Source organism: Leopardus geoffroyi, chromosome C2, assembly GCF_018350155.1.
Source record: "Leopardus geoffroyi isolate Oge1 chromosome C2, O.geoffroyi_Oge1_pat1.0, whole genome shotgun sequence".
In the NCBI taxonomy this organism is placed as follows: Eukaryota; Metazoa; Chordata; class Mammalia; order Carnivora; family Felidae; genus Leopardus; species Leopardus geoffroyi.
Genome location: NC_059333.1, coordinates 73,244,432 through 73,263,288, shown reverse-complemented (window position 1 = coordinate 73,263,288; position 18,857 = coordinate 73,244,432). Strand labels below are relative to the sequence as shown.

Below are 18,857 nucleotides of genomic sequence, written 5' to 3'. Positions count from 1 at the left end.
CAGTCCCCAGGAGGGTACCCTCATGTTGCTGGAGCTTCCGCATGCTAATCTTGGCCCCACTCCCCCACCTTGTCAAGGTTGTGCCTCTTGGGAGGTGAGTGTGGAGGGATGGAGCCTTGTGCTGGGTAGAGAGGAAGAAATACACCACTGACAGCTGGGTCTGGGCGGTACAGCCTGCTACACTACACCCAGAGAGAGTCAAGTCTGGGTCCGAATATATTTGAGAATGCGGAAGTAGATGAGAAAAAATCTGGCGGCAAGTCCGTTTGAAATAAGTTCTTTCTCTTGCTGTGACCTTTCTGTTACTTCTCAAAGTATCAAGTAGTACAAAGGAACTTGCAGGAGGGGGACACATATAATCTGGTCCAGACGGACACCTTGTTCTTTTTTTGCAGATTAACCTCTGGGGTCTTGGAAAAACAGTGATTCTCTTTGGATAACATCATTTAACTACCTTTGAGCATTCTAACTGTACCATTCTGCTCATGAGACCAGCATGTACTAGGAGACTCTTCTATGACAGTTCAAAAGGACAGGAGTTTACTCTGGCAGATTTTCTACTGGACCCTTGTTTCTGGCTAGTGAACTCATTGTTCTTGAAGAATGTTGGATAACACATTTTTATGAATATCTAAAAAACTTTGTTTTGAGTAGATAATATATTAACAGAGTACAAAATTCAAATGGTAGAAAACAGTACAAGTCTATCTCCTACCTTCTCTCCCCTGTTACCAGCTGCTCACTTGCCTCCACCACCTCCATTTATCATTTCTGGTTTAATATTCGTTTAAAAACTAACTGCACTTCTCCTTCTGGAAAGATGGAGTAGATGTACTTTTCTCTATTGGCTTCCAAAAGGTACGACTAAACCCCCCGGGTATTATGTAAAGCAAGCATAGCAAGATTCTAGAAGATGGAGAGAAGAAGGCAGATCAGCTAGGGACCTCGGGGACTAAGAAACAACACAGTGATGAGCTCTCTAGGTTTTCTTTCCCCTTCATCTATCCCACACTTGGAGCTGAAGAGGCTGGTGACCCAAAAATGCCAGTGAGCCTAGGCACAAAAAACCCCAGCAAAAGCTTGGTCTCTTTAGCCAAAAGACGGTGGACAAGGCAGGAAACGGTGGACAATAATCACTGCACTCTAGGCAGCCACCACAGAAAAAAGCTGTGGCCTACCCCCCCCCCCCCCCCCCCCGATGGCGAGGTGTTGAGCCTGCACCTCCACCTTCACCAGGCTGTAGTGAGGTACCGCACTCCCTCCATCAGGGGTAGTGTCCGAGAAAGCCAACGAGGGGCCAGGACTTTTGTTCTCACCCAGCAGTAATCAGGCACCCTGCCTGTGTGGGTGGGAGTCAGGACTTTGCCAACCTCTCAGCAGTAGTGAGACCACACTCCCGTGCACGTGGGGAGCAGTAGTGAGACACCCCGACCCCTCCCAGGCAGGGAGTATGAGTGGAGACCTCGTAGGGAGCCGGAACTCAATCCCTACCCAGGGCGAACACTTTGCACTTTATGAAGGTAGTATTACCCTGATTCCAAACTCGACAAATACTGTACAGAAAAAGAGGGGGTGCCTGGGTGGCTCCGTTGGTTGAGCATCTGACTCTCGATTTTGGCCGAGGTCATGATCTCAGAGTGTGTGAGATCGAGCCCTGCGTCGGGCTCCACACTGACAGTGCGGAGCCTGCTTGGGATTCTCTCTCTCTCCGCTCTCTCTGCCCCTCCCCCGTCCCTGTGTCTCTCAAAATAAATAAACATTAAAAAAAAAAAAAAAAAAAAAAAAGAACCACAGACCAATATCCCTCATGCATACAGATGCAAAAATTCTTAAAATATTAGCAAATAGAATTCAGTAATACACAAAAATATGAACCATGAAAAAATAGGTTTCTTTCAGGAATCATGATAGCACACAAAATAAAAGAATATAAATAAAGTGTATTTTTATATCCTAGCAATGAACTGTGGATATCAAAATTTAAAACAATACCATTTAAAAAACTCAAAAAAATGAGCTACTGAAGTATAAACCATGTACAGGACTTGTATGCAGGAAACTATACAGTGCTGATGAAAGAAATCAACAATCTAAATAAACCCATACTATGTTCAGGGGTCGAAGAATCAAAAAAAGTAAAAATGTCAATTTCCCTCAAATTGATATACAAGCTTAGCACAATTTGTATAAAAATCCTGGCCAGATTTTTGTAGATAAGGATAAGATTGTTCTAGAAGTTGTATGAATAGGCAAGGAAAATAGGATAGCAAAAACAGTTTTGAAAAAGAAAAGATGGGAGCACATAGCTCAATGAAACAGAAAAGAGAGTCCAGAAATAGACCCACCCAAATATGCCAAACTGATATTTGACAAAGGTGCAAAAGCAATCCAATGCAGAAAAGACAACATTTTCAAAAAATGGTTCTGGAGCAATTGGACATGCTTAGGCAAAAAAAAAGCACTTTGACCTAAGTCTCACATTGTATACAAAAGTTAACTCAAAATGGATCATGGACTTAAAATGTAAAACACAAAACTATCACACTCTTAGAAAAAAAACAGGAGAAAATCTTTGGGTTCTGGGGTAGACAGAGTTCCAGAACTTGACACCAAAAGCATTACCCATAAAAGGAAAAACTGATGTCAGACCTCATCAAACTGAAACACGTTCCCTCTGCGAAAGAGCCTGTGAAGAGGATGAAGAGACAACTTCCAGGATAGGAGAAAATATTTGCATACTATATATGTGACAGAGAACTAGCGTCTAAAACATGTAACAAACTCTCAAAACTCAATAGTGGGGCCGTTGGCTGGCTGAATCAGAGGAGCGTGCGACTCTTGATCTCGGTGTTGTGAGTTCAAGCCCCATGTTGGGTGTGGAGGTAACTTAAAATCTTGGGGTGCCTGGGTGGCTCAGTCAGTCAAGCACTGACTTCAGCTCAGGTCATGATCTCACGGTTGGTGAGTTCAAGCCCTGCGTCGGGCTCTGTGCTGATAGCTCAGAGGCCTGGAGCCTGCTTCAGATTCTGTGTCTCCCTCTCTCTCTGCTCCCCCAACCCCAGCTTGTACTCTCTCTCTGTCTCTCAAAAATAAACGTTAAAAAATTTTTAATAAAAAAATAAATAAAATCTTAAAAAAAGAATATAGACAAAAGACATGAAGAGACATCTTACCAAAATACATATACAGATGGCAAATAAGTACATGAAAAGATGTTCAACATCATTAGCCATTTGAGAAATGCAAATTAGAAACAGTGAGATTATCTTTTTTAGTCATCAGCATGGCTAAAATAAAAGTGGCGAGACCACCAAATGCTGGCGAGAATATGGAGAAACTGGATCACTCATCCACTGCTGCTGTAACGTAGAAGGCTTCAGCCACTTTGCAAAACAGTTTGAAGGTTTCTTAAAAACTAAACATGCAACTGCCATATGACCCAACAATTGCTCTCCTGGGCATTTACCCAAGAGAAAAATAGATTTGCACAAAAACTTGTACAGGAATGTTCATAGCAGCTTTATTTGTAATAACTCCAAACTGGAAACATTCTGGATGCCCTTTAATAGTTGAATGGTCAGGGGCACTTGGCTGGTTCAGTCAGTAGAGCATACAACTCTTGATCTCAGGGTGGTGATTTCCAGCCCCATGTTGGATGTGGAGCCTACTTAAAAACAAAAACAAACAAAAATAGTTGAATGGTTAAACTGTGGTATACCCATGCCATGAAATACAATGTAGCAATAAAAAAAGAATATTGATACATGCAACAATCTGGATGAATCTCCAGAGAATTATGTTCAGTGAAAAAAGCAATCCTAAAAGGTTATATATACGGTGTGACTCCATTTATATAACATTCTTGAAATGACAAAATTGTAGCAATGGAGAACAGATTAGTGGTTAAAGGGTCTATGAGGTGGGAGAGAAGTGGGTGTGGCTATAAAAGGGTAACATGAGGGATCCTTGTGGTGATGGAAATCTTCTGTATTTTCACTGTATGTCAATATCCTGATTGTGATATTGTGCTATATAGTTTTGCAAAATGTTGCCATTGGGGGAAATTGGGTAAAGGGTTACAGGACATCTCTCTGTGTTATTTTTTAACTGCATGTGAATCTACAATTATTTCAAAAACAAAAGTTTAATTGAAAAATAGCTATCAGGAAGCAGCGTAACACCTAAGGGTTAAGACATTGAATTTGCAAAAGGCTTTGTTAACAAAGCTGCATTACTGGAGGACGATTCCATTCCTTACACAGTGGCAAAAATGGCCACTGCAAACTGCTGGCTTACTTTGTCCCAGCCTAGCAATCGCGGAGGAAAAAGGTCCTCTTCCTCACTAGTACCAGCAGATTGTCCTCAGGGGCTTCGGGTGGGGAGCAGTGGGGTGCTCACTGGTACCCAGGAACAGGGCCAGGTGTGACCACAGACTTTACTCATGGTTTCCTTCTCTCTTGCAGACGCATGCTGCTGCTTTACTCCGCCTCCCCTGTCCCTGTCAGCCTGCGCACTTACTCTGATGAGGTGAACCCGGTGAGTGGCAGCCCAGCTGAAAACCAGCCAGGTGGTCAGAGCCCTTCCCTTCCGACCCCCAGTCCCAGGCCACCCTCAGAGCAGGGCCTCAGTGCTTCTGAGACAGCTGGAACCACTTTCCACTCTCTTAACTGCCCTCTTTACCCCCATCGAATGAAGTTAGGGGTTGAGTTTAGACTCTGGAATCTCTCATTCCTGGTTTCAGTTCCAGCTCTACCGCTAACTAACTACCTTGGGCATTTAGAAAATATCTATTTCCTCACTTGCGACGTAGTATAATAATCATACAGTATGGAGTTACTATGGGGATTAAATAAGAAAAATGTGTGCACAGTGCCTTGCATATGGTAAGAAACGATCAATATACCATAATGATGGGGATGGTGGTGTTGGGGATTATAGATTAGGGAACTGATGCCAGAAAGGTTAGAACCTGGTCTGATTCTGAGTCCAAGCATTTCCCACTATACCATGGTGCTTCTCTAGAAAGCTAGAGGCGGGTGGGCAGGGCCAGGACCGGCTCACTCAGGAAGCACTAATCGTTACTGCCCAGAAGAGGCTTGATCACTATGCTCATAGGATCTTGGGTTCCTAATGTGGGGTATGACCTTCTAAAACAGGTTGGCAGCAAAGCTGTCCTGGTCACAGGCTGTGACTCGGGATTTGGGTTCTCGTTGGCCAAACATCTGCATTCAAGAGGCTTCCTTGTGTTTGCTGGCTGCTTGATGAAGGTAAGAGATGGGTCATCTTTGTCACCATTGTCCTTTACACATACTTATTGTTTTGTAGCATTTTTAAAATTGTAGTAAAATATGCATAAAATTTACTGTCTTAACCGTTTTTAAGTGTACTCTTCTTCAGTGGTATTAAATATATTCACATTGATGTACAGAAATTACCCCCATCCATCCCCATAACACTTTTCATCTTGTAAAACTGAACCTCTATACCCAATAACAATAACTGTCCATCCGCGCCCCCCGCTCCACCCCTTGGCAATCATCATTACAATTTCTGTCTTTATGAATTTGGCTACTCTAAGTACCTCATATAAGTGGACTTTTACAGTATTTGTTTATGGCGACTGGCTTATTTCACCAGGCATAATGTCCTCAAAGTTTGTCCGTATTGTAGCATATTACAGAATATCTTTCCTTTTTAAGGCTGAATAATATGCCATTGTATGTATATGTCACATTTCGCTTATCCATTCGTCTGCTGTTGAACACTTACTTGTGTTGCTTCCAAGTTTTAGCTATTGTGAACATGGGTGTACAGATGTCTCTTTGAGACCCTGCTTTCAATTCTTGTCCGTGTATACCAGAAGTAGAATTGCTAGACCATATGGTAGTTCTATTTATTTTTAAGTGTTTATTTACTTATGAGGGAGAGAAAAAGAGAGAGAGCAGGGGAGGGGCAGAGAGAGAGAGAGGGAGACAGAGGATCCGAACCAGGCTCTGTGCTGAAAGCAGACAGCCTGGTGTGGGGCTCAACCTCAGGAACCGTGAGATCATGACCTGAGCCCCAGTTGGATGCTTAACTGACGGAGCTACCCCGGCGCCCCATATGGTAGTTCTATTGTTAAGTGAGGTAGTTCTATTTTAAATGAACTGCTTTCCACAGTGGCTACACTATTTTACATTCTCACCAATGGTGTCAACAGTTCCAATTTTTCCACAGCCTCACCGATATTTGTTTTCTGTGGCTGATGTTTTATAGCAGCCATCTTAATGCCTGTGAGGTGATATCTCATTGTAGTTTCGATTTGCATTTCCCTGATGATTGGTGACGTTGCGCATCTTTTCATGTGTTTATTGGCCATTCATTATCTTCTGTGGAGAAATGTCTATTCAAGTCCTTCACCCGGTTTTAAACTGGGTCATTTGTTTTTTGTTATTGTTGTTGAATTTTAGGACTTATATATTCTAGATGTTGAATCCTTATTATATAAATGATTTGTAAATATTGTCTCCTATTCTGTGAGTTGTTTTTTTACTCCATGGGTAGTGTCTCTTAATATACAAGATTAAAAAAATGTTATGCCAAGTTTTTCTTCTGTTACCTGTGCCTTTGATGTCATATCCAAGAAATCATAGCCAAACCCAAAGTTAGGGTGGTTTTGTCTTGTGTTTCTCTAAGCCTTTTACTTTGTAACACTTTGGGGTGTTACATTTAGATCTTTGGTCTATTTTGAATTAATATTTGTATATGGTATTAGATAAGGATCCACCTTATTTCTTTTGCATGTGCATTTCCAGTTTTCCAGCACCATCTTTTTTTTCATTGAGTGGTCTTGGCACCCTTGCAAAAGCCATTTGACCGTACACGTGAAGATTTATTTCTGGGCTCTTTCTTCTATTCTGTTGTTTCATCTGTCTGTCTTTATGCCAGTACTAGACTGTTTTGACTAATGTAGCTTTGTAGTAAGTTTTGACATCAGTAAGTCTGTATCATCCAGGTTTGTTCTTCTTTTTCAAGATTGTTTTAGCTTTTTGGGGTCCCTTGAGACTTCATGTGAATTTTAAGTTGTGTTTTTCTGCAAAAAACATCACTAAGATTTTTACAGGTATTGGATTAAATCTGGAGATTGCTTTTGGTAGTATCTGCAGTTTAACAATATTAAGTCTTCTGATCCATGAATGTGGGATGTGTTTCCATTTATTTATACCTTCTTTAGTTTCTTTCAGAAATGTTTCACAGTTTTCGTTGTCCAAATCTCTCACCTCCTTGGTTAAGTTAATTCCTAAATATGTTATTCTTTTTGATGCTGTTGTAAATGGAATTGTTTTTGTGATTTCCTTTTCAGATCGTTCATTGTGTACAGAAATGCAACTGATTTTTGTGTGTTCACTTTGTATCCTGCTACTTTGCTAAATTCGTTTTTTAGGGGCGCCTGGGTGGCTCAGTCGGTTAAGCGGCCGACTTCGGCTCAGGTCACGATCTCACAGCCCGTGAGTTCGAGCCCCGCGTCGGGCTCTGTGCTGACAGCTCAGAGCCTGGAGCCTGTTTCGGATTCTGTGTCTCCCTCTCTCTGACCCTCCCGCATTCATGCTCTGTCTCTCTCTGTCTCAAAAATAAATAAACGTTAAAAAAAAAAAAATTCGTTTTTTAGTTCCAGTAAGTTCTTCAGGGAATCTATAGGGTTTTCTATGTATAAGATCATGTTATCTGAAAACAATTTTACTTCTTCCTTTCCAACTTGGATGCCTTTCATTTCTTTGACAGACTCCAGAGTTCCAAAATAGTTACTTCAGACAGATTCTGCCAGTACACTTGTCTGGGGCAGGGGGGCGGGGAGAGATTCCTGGTGCTTCCTACTCTACCATCTTCCCAGAATCCTCCTTCAAGCTGAGTATTTCATACCAGTACCAGTGCTATGGGCCAAGATTTGCAGTTGTTTTTTAATTGCTTTCCTAACAACTGGTTCATCTGTTGCTTAAAACAGACCATACCTTTTCTATTCACTTCATTCTCACTTGCTCTTCATGGCTTTGTTCATTCGTTCATTTATTCATTCATTTGCCAAATGCCAATGATGTGCCTGACGCCCTGATAGGTTCTCTAGAGGAATGAGACCTGGTCCCTGCATCTGAGGAGCTCACTGTCCAGTGGTAAGGGGACAGCCATGCACAGACACAGCTGGAAGAGTTAGAGCAAAGAGGGCTCTCAGGGTTGTGCAAAGAGTGTTTCATGAGATTGCATGGAAGGAAGGGATTGATTCTGGCATCACGGCAGAGGTGACATTTGTTCTGGGCTATGGAGGATGAATAATGCTGTCCCAGGTGGAGACTGAACGATGCTGTTCTGGATAGAAACTGAGGATCCTTTGAAATTCCTCAAGTGGAGTTTGGGGGCGTATGAAGGGAAGCATTGGGACATGAGGCTGCAACAGTAATCAGGGACAGTTCTCCTGATTTGCAGAGTTGTACAACCTCATCACAATCCACTTTTAGAACATTTCCATCACTTAGACATTTCCCTCCTGTCCATTTTCACTTAATTCCCACACCTTTCTCTAGTCCTAGACAGCACTGATTTCTGTCTCTTCAGATTTTCCCTTTTTGGACTGCTCACGTATGGAATCATACAGTGCATGGGCTTTTATGCCAGGCTTCTTTCACTCAGCATAATGTTTTTGAGGTTCTCCTTGTTGTAGAATGTATCAGCAGTTTTCTTCTTCTTATTGCTGGATAGTATTCTATTGTATGGGTGTACCGCATTTAAAAAAATTAATTCACTAGTTGATGGATATTTGGGTGGTATGTTTGGATTTTTTGGCCATTATGAATTATGCAGCTATAAACATTCATATACATCTCTCTGTGTAGAAATGTTTTTACCAGATTCCTTTTAACAGAATTTAGAAACCAACAGCTGTGTTCTTTGTCTCTCTCAGTGGACAGAACTAGAAGATGTATAAATAATCACACACACATATACATACACATGCACACACTGTATATATTTATAACTATCTCCTATCTACATTTCCTATAAATATCACACACACACACACACACACACACACACACACACACACGCACACACACACATTCACGCACGTATAATTCATGAGGTTATACTAACCTTCTATTCTAGTTCAACACTACAGCATTCTTCTTTGCTTCCCTCATTCCATATTTCTTTTTTTTTTAATTTTTAAAAATGTTTATTTATTTTTGAGAGAGAGAGAGAGCACGAGCAGGGAAGGGGCAGAGAGAGAGGGAGACAGAATCTGAAGCAGGCTCCAGGCTCTGGGCTGTCAGCACAAAGCCCGGCTCAGGGCTCAAACCCATGAACTGTGAGATCATGACCTGAACCAAAGTTGGATGCTTAACTGACTGAGCCACCCAGGTGCCCCCCATATTTCTGTCTTCCTTTTTCTGCAGTTTGAACCTTAATCCCCAACTATATCAATATATTTACTCATTTGGTTAATACTATAATACACACACAATTGCTTCAGAATACTACATTCATACCATTACAAACAAAAACCTACTAAGTTGTGTCAGCTCAGTTCCTCCAAGAAGCAGATGCCACAATAGGATAAGATGTGCAAGAGATTGATTTGGGAAGTGCCTGTAATGGCTAAAGGGGAATAGGGCAGGAAAAGGCAGGAAAATCCTTCAGATTGTGGTGCCATTCTGTGAAAAACAGTGGGAAGGAAGGAGGGTTAGGTAGGCAGAATTTCTGACTGTGGTCCAGTCCGAGAGTCTCATTTGGGACGATTAGGCGTCTCCAAGTAAAGTATACCAGGAATGGCCCAGTATTCCTGCCATGCTGGGTAACTGGCCGAGAGCAGCTCAGGCCAGCATGGCCGTGGCCATGGCATTCATGCTACAGTGGATCTGAAGATGAGGCAGCCAGAGACCTTCAGTCAACTGCTCCTGCAGCAGATTGTCCTGAAGGGAGGTCTACTGCAGTAGAGCTTAAGATTTCTTTGAAGTGTTTTTATGTATTAACTGTGTTTAGAAGTTACATGGACCAGGAAAAAAAAAAGTTACTTGGACAGCATCCAAGAAAACAGTCATAAAGAAATGATAAGAAATATAGCCAAAGATTTATCTATGAAGACCATAATCGAAGTACTATTTGTAATAATAAAAACTTGGGAATAACCTAAATGACCAACAACAGAGAAATCGGAAACTAAATGACAGTAGAGCCCTAATGGGAACTATTAGGATCTTCATTATAAATGAGTGAATGAGGGGCTCCTGGGTGGCTCAGCCGGTTAAGCATCCGACTTGGGCTCAGGTCATGATCTCGTGGTTCATGGGTTCAAGCCCCATGCCAGGCTCTGTGCTGACAGCTCAGAGCCTGGAACCTGCTTCGGATTCTGTGTCTCCCTCTCTCTGCCCCTCCCCTGGTCATTCTCTCTCTCTCTCAAAGAATGAATAAACATTAAAAAAAATAAATGAATGAATGTTACTTGGATTAATTTTTTATTTTCTTTGTCATTATTTTATTTTAAATGTAGTTTGATTCACTTATTTGTATTTTGTTCCTTTCATTCTTGTTAATTTTGGAATATGTAAAACATTAAGGTTCTAACATCAAATTATATTAAAAATATATTCAAAGTAGTGTTAGTCTTCTACCTCCTATCTTTCCCACCCCATTCTTTCATTTTCCCCTTCCCACACAAATGTTTGTATCCTGCATGGACCTTTTTGAGTTTTTTTTTTTTAGAAAAAAAAAAACTTTATAATATCTCAGAAATCACTCCATGTGAGTTCATAGAGATCTTCCTAACTTTTTTTTTTAAACAACATTGTAGTACTCCACTGTGTGGTTGGACCATAGTTTACCCCACCAATCTCCTATATATGAACATTTAGAATATTTTTCAATATCTTGCAATTGTAAATAATGCCACAATGAATAACTTCATGCATGTGTATTTTTGTATTTGTTGGGGGTTTATCTTAGGGTAAATTCTTAGGAATGAGATTACCCTTATGTCAAGAGTTAATAAAATATGTCATTGTTTTTTAAAGATATCTCCACATTTGTCATCATAGGGGCCGTGTAACTTTACATTCCCACCAGTAATGTATGAGAGGGTCTGTTTCCACACAATTTCACCGACAGTGTACTTGAAGTTTCTTTTATTTATTTTGAGAGAGAGAGAGAGTGCAAGCAAGGGAGGGGCAGAGAGAGAGGGATCCCGAACAGGCTCCTCACTGTCAGTGCAGAGCCTGACACGGGGCTCAAATCAGATCATGACCCCAGCTGAAATCAAGAATTGGACTCTCAACAAACTGAGCCATCCAGGCACCCCATGTACTTTAAGCTGTTGATTTTTGCCAATCTGATAGGTGAGAAATATATCCCAGTACAGTTTTAATTTGCATTTCTTCTGTTGTGAGTTCTGCCCTGGTATTTAAAGGCATGAGTGACCCAGAAGTTGCCATTTAGCAACCTTCACGCTCACTATTGGCCAGAACTTAGTCACATGACCTTACCTAGCTGCTAGGGAGGCTGGGAAATGTAGTCCATATTCTGAGATAGTATGTACCCTGCTTAAAGTTAGGGGTTCTACTGCTATAGAAGAAGGGAAGAATGGGTATTTAGAATAATTTGCTGCCTCTTCTCAGTAGATGAGATATTTTTCTTTATTTTGAAGGCAGTAAGAATCCAGAGAAGGAATTTTTTTATAGTAGGTTTAATATCTGTGAAAACAATACTGTCCAATGTAAATGTTCAATAAGATAAACAAACACAAATAATACAGTAATTTGCATGGCCACGGTTTGAACATATTTCGAAATCAGAGAGGGTTTCCAGACTTCAAGCTGTATTACAAAGCTGTAATCGTCAAGACAGTATGGTGCTGGCACAAATCAGAGAGGGTTTATTTGTCTTTTTAATTTTTCCTTCTTTTGAATTATGAAAGTAATACATATTTATAATAGATTCAAACCAGACAGAAGTGGATGATATAAAAAAGGGAAGTGTTTTTACTGCAGTCTCTTGCCCCAGAGTAACTAAAACATATGTGTCACATTATTTGTGACTTCTGCTATTAAAATCAAAGCCACAGTGAATCGTCTTACACATATCTTTGCATGCTTTTCATTAGTCATTCTTAGGAAAAATTTCTAGATATGAAAATATTGGGTAGAAAAAGGTGTACAGATTTTAGGTTTCATTCAAATCTGCCAAACTGCTGCCTCCAAAAGCCATACCAATGCCTACTCCCTGTGATAGTGCATGCAAAAACCTGTTTCAGGATGGATTTGGGGATGATGGGTGGGGCATCTTTGGAGCTACGTTCTCTGCATTACGTGGACCTGCTTCAACAGGTCCTGGCAGGACCTGTTGTGCCTTTGAAGTTCCTTCTCCATGCCTTAAACACCTGTGCCATTATGGTGGCTTACCCAGTGACCCAGGGGCTGCACCCTGACTCCACATTGCAGGACAGAAGCTGCTGAGTGCTGAAGAGGAGCTTTTGAGAGAGAGTCATGACCTTGGATTCTAGTGCCATATCAGCCACTAGCCCACGACTAGGCACTTCCCCTCCCCGAGCCCCTTACTTGTAATAAGGGGGTTGGACTGGGTGCTCTTATTCCGTCCACTCCCACGGCAGTGATTCTGATATAGTGACTGGTATTTTCTTCAAAATACCGGACAAGGTCATTGCCAGATTATGTCTGTTGGAGCTACTTCTTGACTATTTTGATGTCATGGTCTGTCTGTTCTGGTCAAAAGCTAGAGGAGACAGAAGTCACTAGAGGTTTGAATTAATTATGCACAGCAGAAAGCAGTCAGAGCCACCAGAGACCAGGGATGAAGTGCTATAGGAATTGAAAACAGGAGATCAGTCTTCCAGCCTGCTTCTGCGATGTTAAGCCACATGGTAGATTCTGACTACATCTGTGCCCAAACACTCCACATGCTCTTATCTCAGTCCCTGGGCCAACTCAAGGACTTGGCTCCAGAGATGTTTCTCCTCTCCTACATCATTAACTCCTCGCTGTCTACTGAATCATTTGGTTGCATGTGCATGCACACACATACACACACACACCCACTCTCTCTCTCTGACACAACCCCATATCCTGTGTCTGCTACTACCTTATTTCTCTGCATCCCCAGAGGGTTGTTTGTAATAGATATTTTCGCCTATTTACTTCCCATTTTATTTCCAACCCATCTAGATTGGACTTTGGGCCCCACCACTCTGTTTATTTGTTCTTTCACCCAACAAATATTTATTGAGTACCTACTATGAGCTAACAATGTTCTCCTTTTGAGATACAGCATATACCCATTCAGGGAGGGTAAGCTCCCTTGTGGAGCTTATGTGGAGGAGGGGAGATGCACAGGGAGATAGAGAAGACAAAAATGTAAATTGCTTTTCTATGGGATATTGAAGCTGTGGAGAAAAATAAAACAGGAAAAGAAGATGGATGGTGAATTTGGTAGAGCAGGTGTTGAGTTTAAAGAGGGAAGAAAGTCCTTACCGGAGAAAAATAAAACAGGAAAAGAAGATGGATGGTGAATTTGGTAGAGCAGGTGTTGAGTTTAAAGAGGGAAGAAAGTCCTTACCGAGAAAGTGACATTGGAAGGAGATAAGGGGTAAGGGAGCAAGGCTTGCAGGTTTGAGGGGGAAGAAGGGATGGCCAAGCCCAAGCCCAAGCAGGGTGTGTGCCTGTGTGTATTAGACAACAGCAGGAGGCCTCTGTGGCTGCAGTGAGGGAGGGAGGGGGAGTGGTGTGAGGTGAAAATGGAATTGGGGGTGGATCTTGTATCAGAGAAGGGACAGATTGCCTCTCTCTGGGAGTGGGAGAAGGCTTGATAGGCCAAGGTGGCATCTCATTGCCATCTGGAAGGACAAACAGGAGTTCCTGTGATGGAGTTTGCATACTTAGATACTGTCAGTAGTTTGAGGTAGGTGAAGGCCAGAACCCTCCTGGAGGGAGAGGAGACCAGCTGGGAAAAGAAGGCAGGGAACCAGGAAGGCCGCTGGATGCCTCTGAACAGCTTTTATCGAGGATGCCGGCAGCCCTCATTTTGCTGGATCCATTGGCCACTTCTCGGATCGTATCATACTCAACCCATCAGCAGCTTTGACCTAACAAACCGCTCTTGTTTGTTACACATTGTTTCTTGCCTTTTGGACACCTGCTCTCTTGGGTTTTCTTCCATTTCCCTTGCGAGCTGCTCTTGCTACCCATCCTGTGATTATTACAACGCCCCAGGCTTGCTCCTCTTCAGTGTTTCTAATATGTGCGTTAACTGCTCCCATTTAACATGCTGAGCGTCCTCACTCCTGCCTTGAGGTGCTAGAGCACCTACCGGGACATGCTGAGAGTCTGTAAAACCTTCCTGCCACGATTAGTCCGTCACCTGCCTCAAGATGGTAATAAGTGGAGGTGGAAGAGGTGGAGAGGTTGGACAGAGTTGTTAATGTGCTGTGATATTTTCCTTCTGGTCTCCAGTAAAATGAGGTGGACTTCAAGAAAAGTACTAGGAAAAACAGACTCTTAACCATGGAGAACAAACTGATGGTTACCAGGGTGGGGGGTGGGGCGGGGGGACAAGTGATGGGGATTCAGGAGTGCCCTTGTGATGACCAGCAGGTGATGTATGGAAGTGTTGAATCACTGTAATATACACCTGAAGCTAGTAGAACATTGTATGTTAACTAATTGGAATTAAAATAAAAAAAAGCGGGGAGCCTGGGTGGCTCAGTCAGTTGAGTGTCCAACTTTGGCTCAGGTCATGATCTCATAGTTTGTGAGTTCAAGACCCACATTGGGCACAGAGCCCGCTTTGGATCCTCTGTCCCCCCTCTCTCTGCTCCTCCCCACTCACGGTCTCTCAAAAATAAACATTAAAACAAAACAAAAAAAAAAAACAAAAACAAACTTAAAAGCTACCTGGAGAGCTTACCATTTATGCTCTGGAGTCTGAGGCCACAGAATGGTATCTTATTATTTACCAACCGAAGTCTAGAGCCCCAATAATGAGGCCAGAGTGGCTTATCTGGAGGCAGAGCAAAGAAAGCTGTACCAGGAAAGGGCCGTCCTTCTGCCCGGAAGGACACACTTGCCTGGACCTGATGTGGACAAGGGGGAGGGCTCCCCCGAGTCATCATAAGGGTGCCCATCCAGTGAGACTCCTAGGAGCACCCATGTGGCCCCAGCCAAAGGGCTGCCTCACTGAAGCCGAGGCTGAGGGAGAAGAGGCACAGGAGATGTCCAGGGGAGGGATCCCTGCAGAACCCACAAAAGCACCCCAAGAAGGGAGGGCCAGCTCTTGTGCACCTGCTGTCCCAGGGCATGGACAGCAAGACAGCAGGAGTACCAGCCTCTGAAGACTACAGTCTTGCCCCCTAATTTGCCAGCCCCTGGATCCCACCCCAGAAAGGGTCAGAGATTAAGGCACAGGTGAGGAGGAGCTAGAAAACAGGGAGAAAGACAATCTTCACCCCTACCTGCATCCCGTGGGTTTTCTGCACTCCCTCAGGCCTGGGTCAGGGCAGGTTTTAAATTGGATACAAGTTTGAGGGTTTGGGTCTTCAAACCAGGCTGGGCACCCTAAGTTAAACAAAGAGGCTCTACTATCTGAGGGTGTGTGGAATCGCTACAAGAATTGCCTGAGATTTCATCCAGGGGTAGAAAGAGAGCTGACAGATGAAATTTAAAGGGATAGTGAAAGGGGCACCTGGGTGGCTCAGTTGGTTAAGTGTCCGACTGTGGCTCAGGTCATGATCCCACGGTTGGTGAGTTCAAGCCCTGCGTTGGGCTCTATGCTGACAGTTCAGAGCCGGGAGCCTGCTTCAGATTCTGTGTCTCTGTCTCTGCTCCTGCCCTGCTCGTGCTCTGTCTCTCTCGGTCTCTCAAAAATAAATACACGTTAAAAAAATAATAAAGGGATAGTGAAAGAAGTGGGTTTATTAGTAAACCAGTTACATAGGCACCAGCACAGCAGGACTGAAAGCTTGTCCCTGAGCAGCAGGACAGATGAAGACGAAGACACAAAAACCTTGGAGCCAGGGAGGCAGTGCAGCCCAGGCAGTGTGGCCTTGGACTAAGGACAGGTGGATCTGGAAGGGGACCAGCTGCCCTGGTCTGCAGCCCTTGGGCCGAAACAGCTCCAAACAGCTGGAGGTAAGCTGACGGTCGTGGTGTCCCTGCTGACGTGGCTGTCAGGAGCAGGATGTGAAGGCTGCTCAGAGTGATGAGAACTCTTGGGGACATCTGTCAGGTGAAGGTAGGAGGTGAGTTTCTCTCCTGGGGTCCTGAATGCTGAGCCCAAAGCTGTGAGCAGTGAGGTTAACCCCCAGTTTCTCTGGGGGAAGGCTCTTAGCTGCTCTGTTACCAAACTAAGTTCATGTGGGCCCCCTGACATGGATGAGGAGTCTCCCCTGGGGATTTCAGGGACATTGGCTCAATGCTGGCTAGAGGCTCAAGGAGAGGTCTGGTGTGGGGTCTGAGAGTTGCTGAAAGGTGGTAGTAGGGTTAACAAAGCCCAGGAAGAAGACAGGACTCATGGGTGCCTCTCCCGGCAGAAGTAGGCGTCAGCACCCCTTGGACACTCAGACCACTTGGGCTCTGCTCTGAGGGGCATTCGAGGAAGCATGACATGAAGACTGCATGAACACAAGATACGTGTTTTTGCGGTGCCTGCGTGCTGTCTGGGGAAGAGAGAGGTGTCTGTGGGCACCAGCCCCTCCCACCTCCAGGCCTGAAGATGGCGTCATCCCGGGAGTTCTTTGCTGGTGGAGCCGTCTGTGGGAACGGCAGCAGAAGCTCTACCTGTATATGGAACACCTGTCGTGTTGTCTAGGAAGGGCTACGCATGTTGCTTCTTTCAGGGGAGGCTCCCTGTAGAGGGTGACTGTTTCAGGGTGTAGGAGATCTTAGTGGGGAGTGGGGGGGATCAGCCTGGCCTTCTGTCTCCTGCCTGGGTTTTCTCTGCACCATGTTCCGCCCCATGACCTCCACCCTCACTGTCTGAGCTCCTGGGCAGTCTACACCATCCGTGGACTGTGAAAGTCACTTCTTGTTTTGGGCTTAGTTTCTTCCTGGCCTTGCTTCTGCTTTGTGGGCTGCGTAGGACAAGTCTGCTCCCTCACTGTCCTGTTCTCCCCAAGTCTCTCTCCAGAGTGATTATCTCCAGCACCTTTGGCCCCATTTGACATAGTCCCTTCGCCATTCTCTCCTTTGTCCCTCTGACATGCATGTGCAGACTGTCCAGCCTTGGGGTTAGGGTCCTCATGGTTCAGACCACTTAATGAGGCTCAGCCTAATTTGTAGAGAAGTTTTCACCGCTGACATATGCTGACATCCTTGTGCTTCCTACTCTTGCCCTTGCTGAGGATGTTTGCTTCAGTACTGCTTGTAGCTGAGGCAAGCCCTTGGCTGGGAGGAAGGATAGCTCCCTCACGTCAGCATCTGGCAGCTATGTAGTCCTCTTATAAGATGCGTTACCGTTTGATGCACCACTAAGAAAGTCACTGTCAATCAAATTGTAACAGGCAGTGTTTGACTTTCACATCCATGGTAGCTGATCCCTATGGTGGAAAAAATGTGGATTATAGAATAGATGAAATATGGTAATACAACCGGCCTCATGATGTGAGGGCTAATGAGAAATGCACGGCAAGTGCTTAGCACAGTGGGAAGCACGGTAAACACTCAGTAAATGATGCCTGCTTTTATCCACACCCTCCAGCAGCTCACCACTGCCCCCAAGAAGACCGCCGCCCACCTCCCCAGCCGCATGTGCAACCATTTCCTTATGCCTCTGCTCTGCCTGAAAAGGACTTTCTTATGCCTGAGATGTCCCATCCCCAGGGCCCCTCTGGTTCATGGCCTCAGCTGTCACTGCTCTTGAAAGGCCTTCCCTGTCTGTCCCACCTTCTGTGCAGTCTCTCACCTCTTGCAAGGTTTCAATGCAGCAAATACTGCCTGTGTTGTTTGCTGATGCATCTGCTCCCTTCCTTACAAGGTGCCTCTTTGACAACAGGGGCTGAGTTACTTATTTTTGTGTCTCCAGTTCTTAGCACAGGGCTAAGAACATGATGGAGGCCCAAGAAATGTTTGCTTTCTCGTGTTTAAGAATACCTGGATTTGCATAGCGCTTTATAGTTTAGCAGGCTTTAAATAAAGATGGTTTCCTCATTCTGTTAACCTGAGCAGATCAGGACAGGTGGCAATGTCCTTATTTCTAAGCTGGAAAAACTGGGCACCTGGTAAAGGATGCACCAGAGTACCTGAGCCTGAGTAGTGACTGAGCTGGAATTAGAGCCTGCTTTGGCCTCTGACCATCTTGGTGGTGACAGGCCCTTGTCTTAGAACAGAGGTGACAAACTGGCAGCCCACCGGTCACATATGGCCTGTGGACGTGCTTTGGCCTATGTTGTTTTGGTTTTTTTTAATGTAAGTTGCCGACACTTAAAAAATTAGGAAATCCTGGGCACCTGGGTGGCTCAGTCGGTTAAGCATCTGACTCTTGGTGTCAGCTTAGGTCATGATCTCATGGTTCGTGGGATCGTGGGATTGAGCCCCGTGTCAGGCTGTGCACTGACAGTGAGGAGCCTGCTTGGGTTCTCTCTCATCCCTCTCTCTCTGCCCCTCCCTCATGTGCACACATGCCCTCTCTCGCACACTCTCTCTCTCAAAATAAACTTTAAAAATTAGGAAATCCTAATCTGAGCATCTGGCAACTCTATGTTACATACATACCCACATGGGCAGCAGCTGGCAGGGGTTGAGAGGAAGGCACATGCTTCATTCCCAAGTCCCCACCCTCCCCATTATCTGATACCCACATGCCTGGCCGGGGCAGGTACTGAGTCTGCA

General features: G+C 44.2%; 1 protein-coding gene across 5 annotated transcripts in view; it reads left to right on the top strand.

The window, feature by feature from the left end:
- BDH1 (3-hydroxybutyrate dehydrogenase 1) overlaps positions 1-18,857 on the top strand; it is a 63,609-nt gene that overhangs the window by 35,152 nt on the left and 9,600 nt on the right. For all 5 annotated transcript variants that reach the window (XM_045502525.1, XM_045502526.1, XM_045502527.1 and 2 more), the window contains 2 exons: positions 4,464-4,536; positions 5,157-5,267. In XM_045502525.1, the coding sequence (XP_045358481.1) occupies positions 4,464-4,536; positions 5,157-5,267 (184 nt within the window). The remainder of the gene's footprint in view (positions 1-4,463; positions 4,537-5,156; positions 5,268-18,857) is intronic.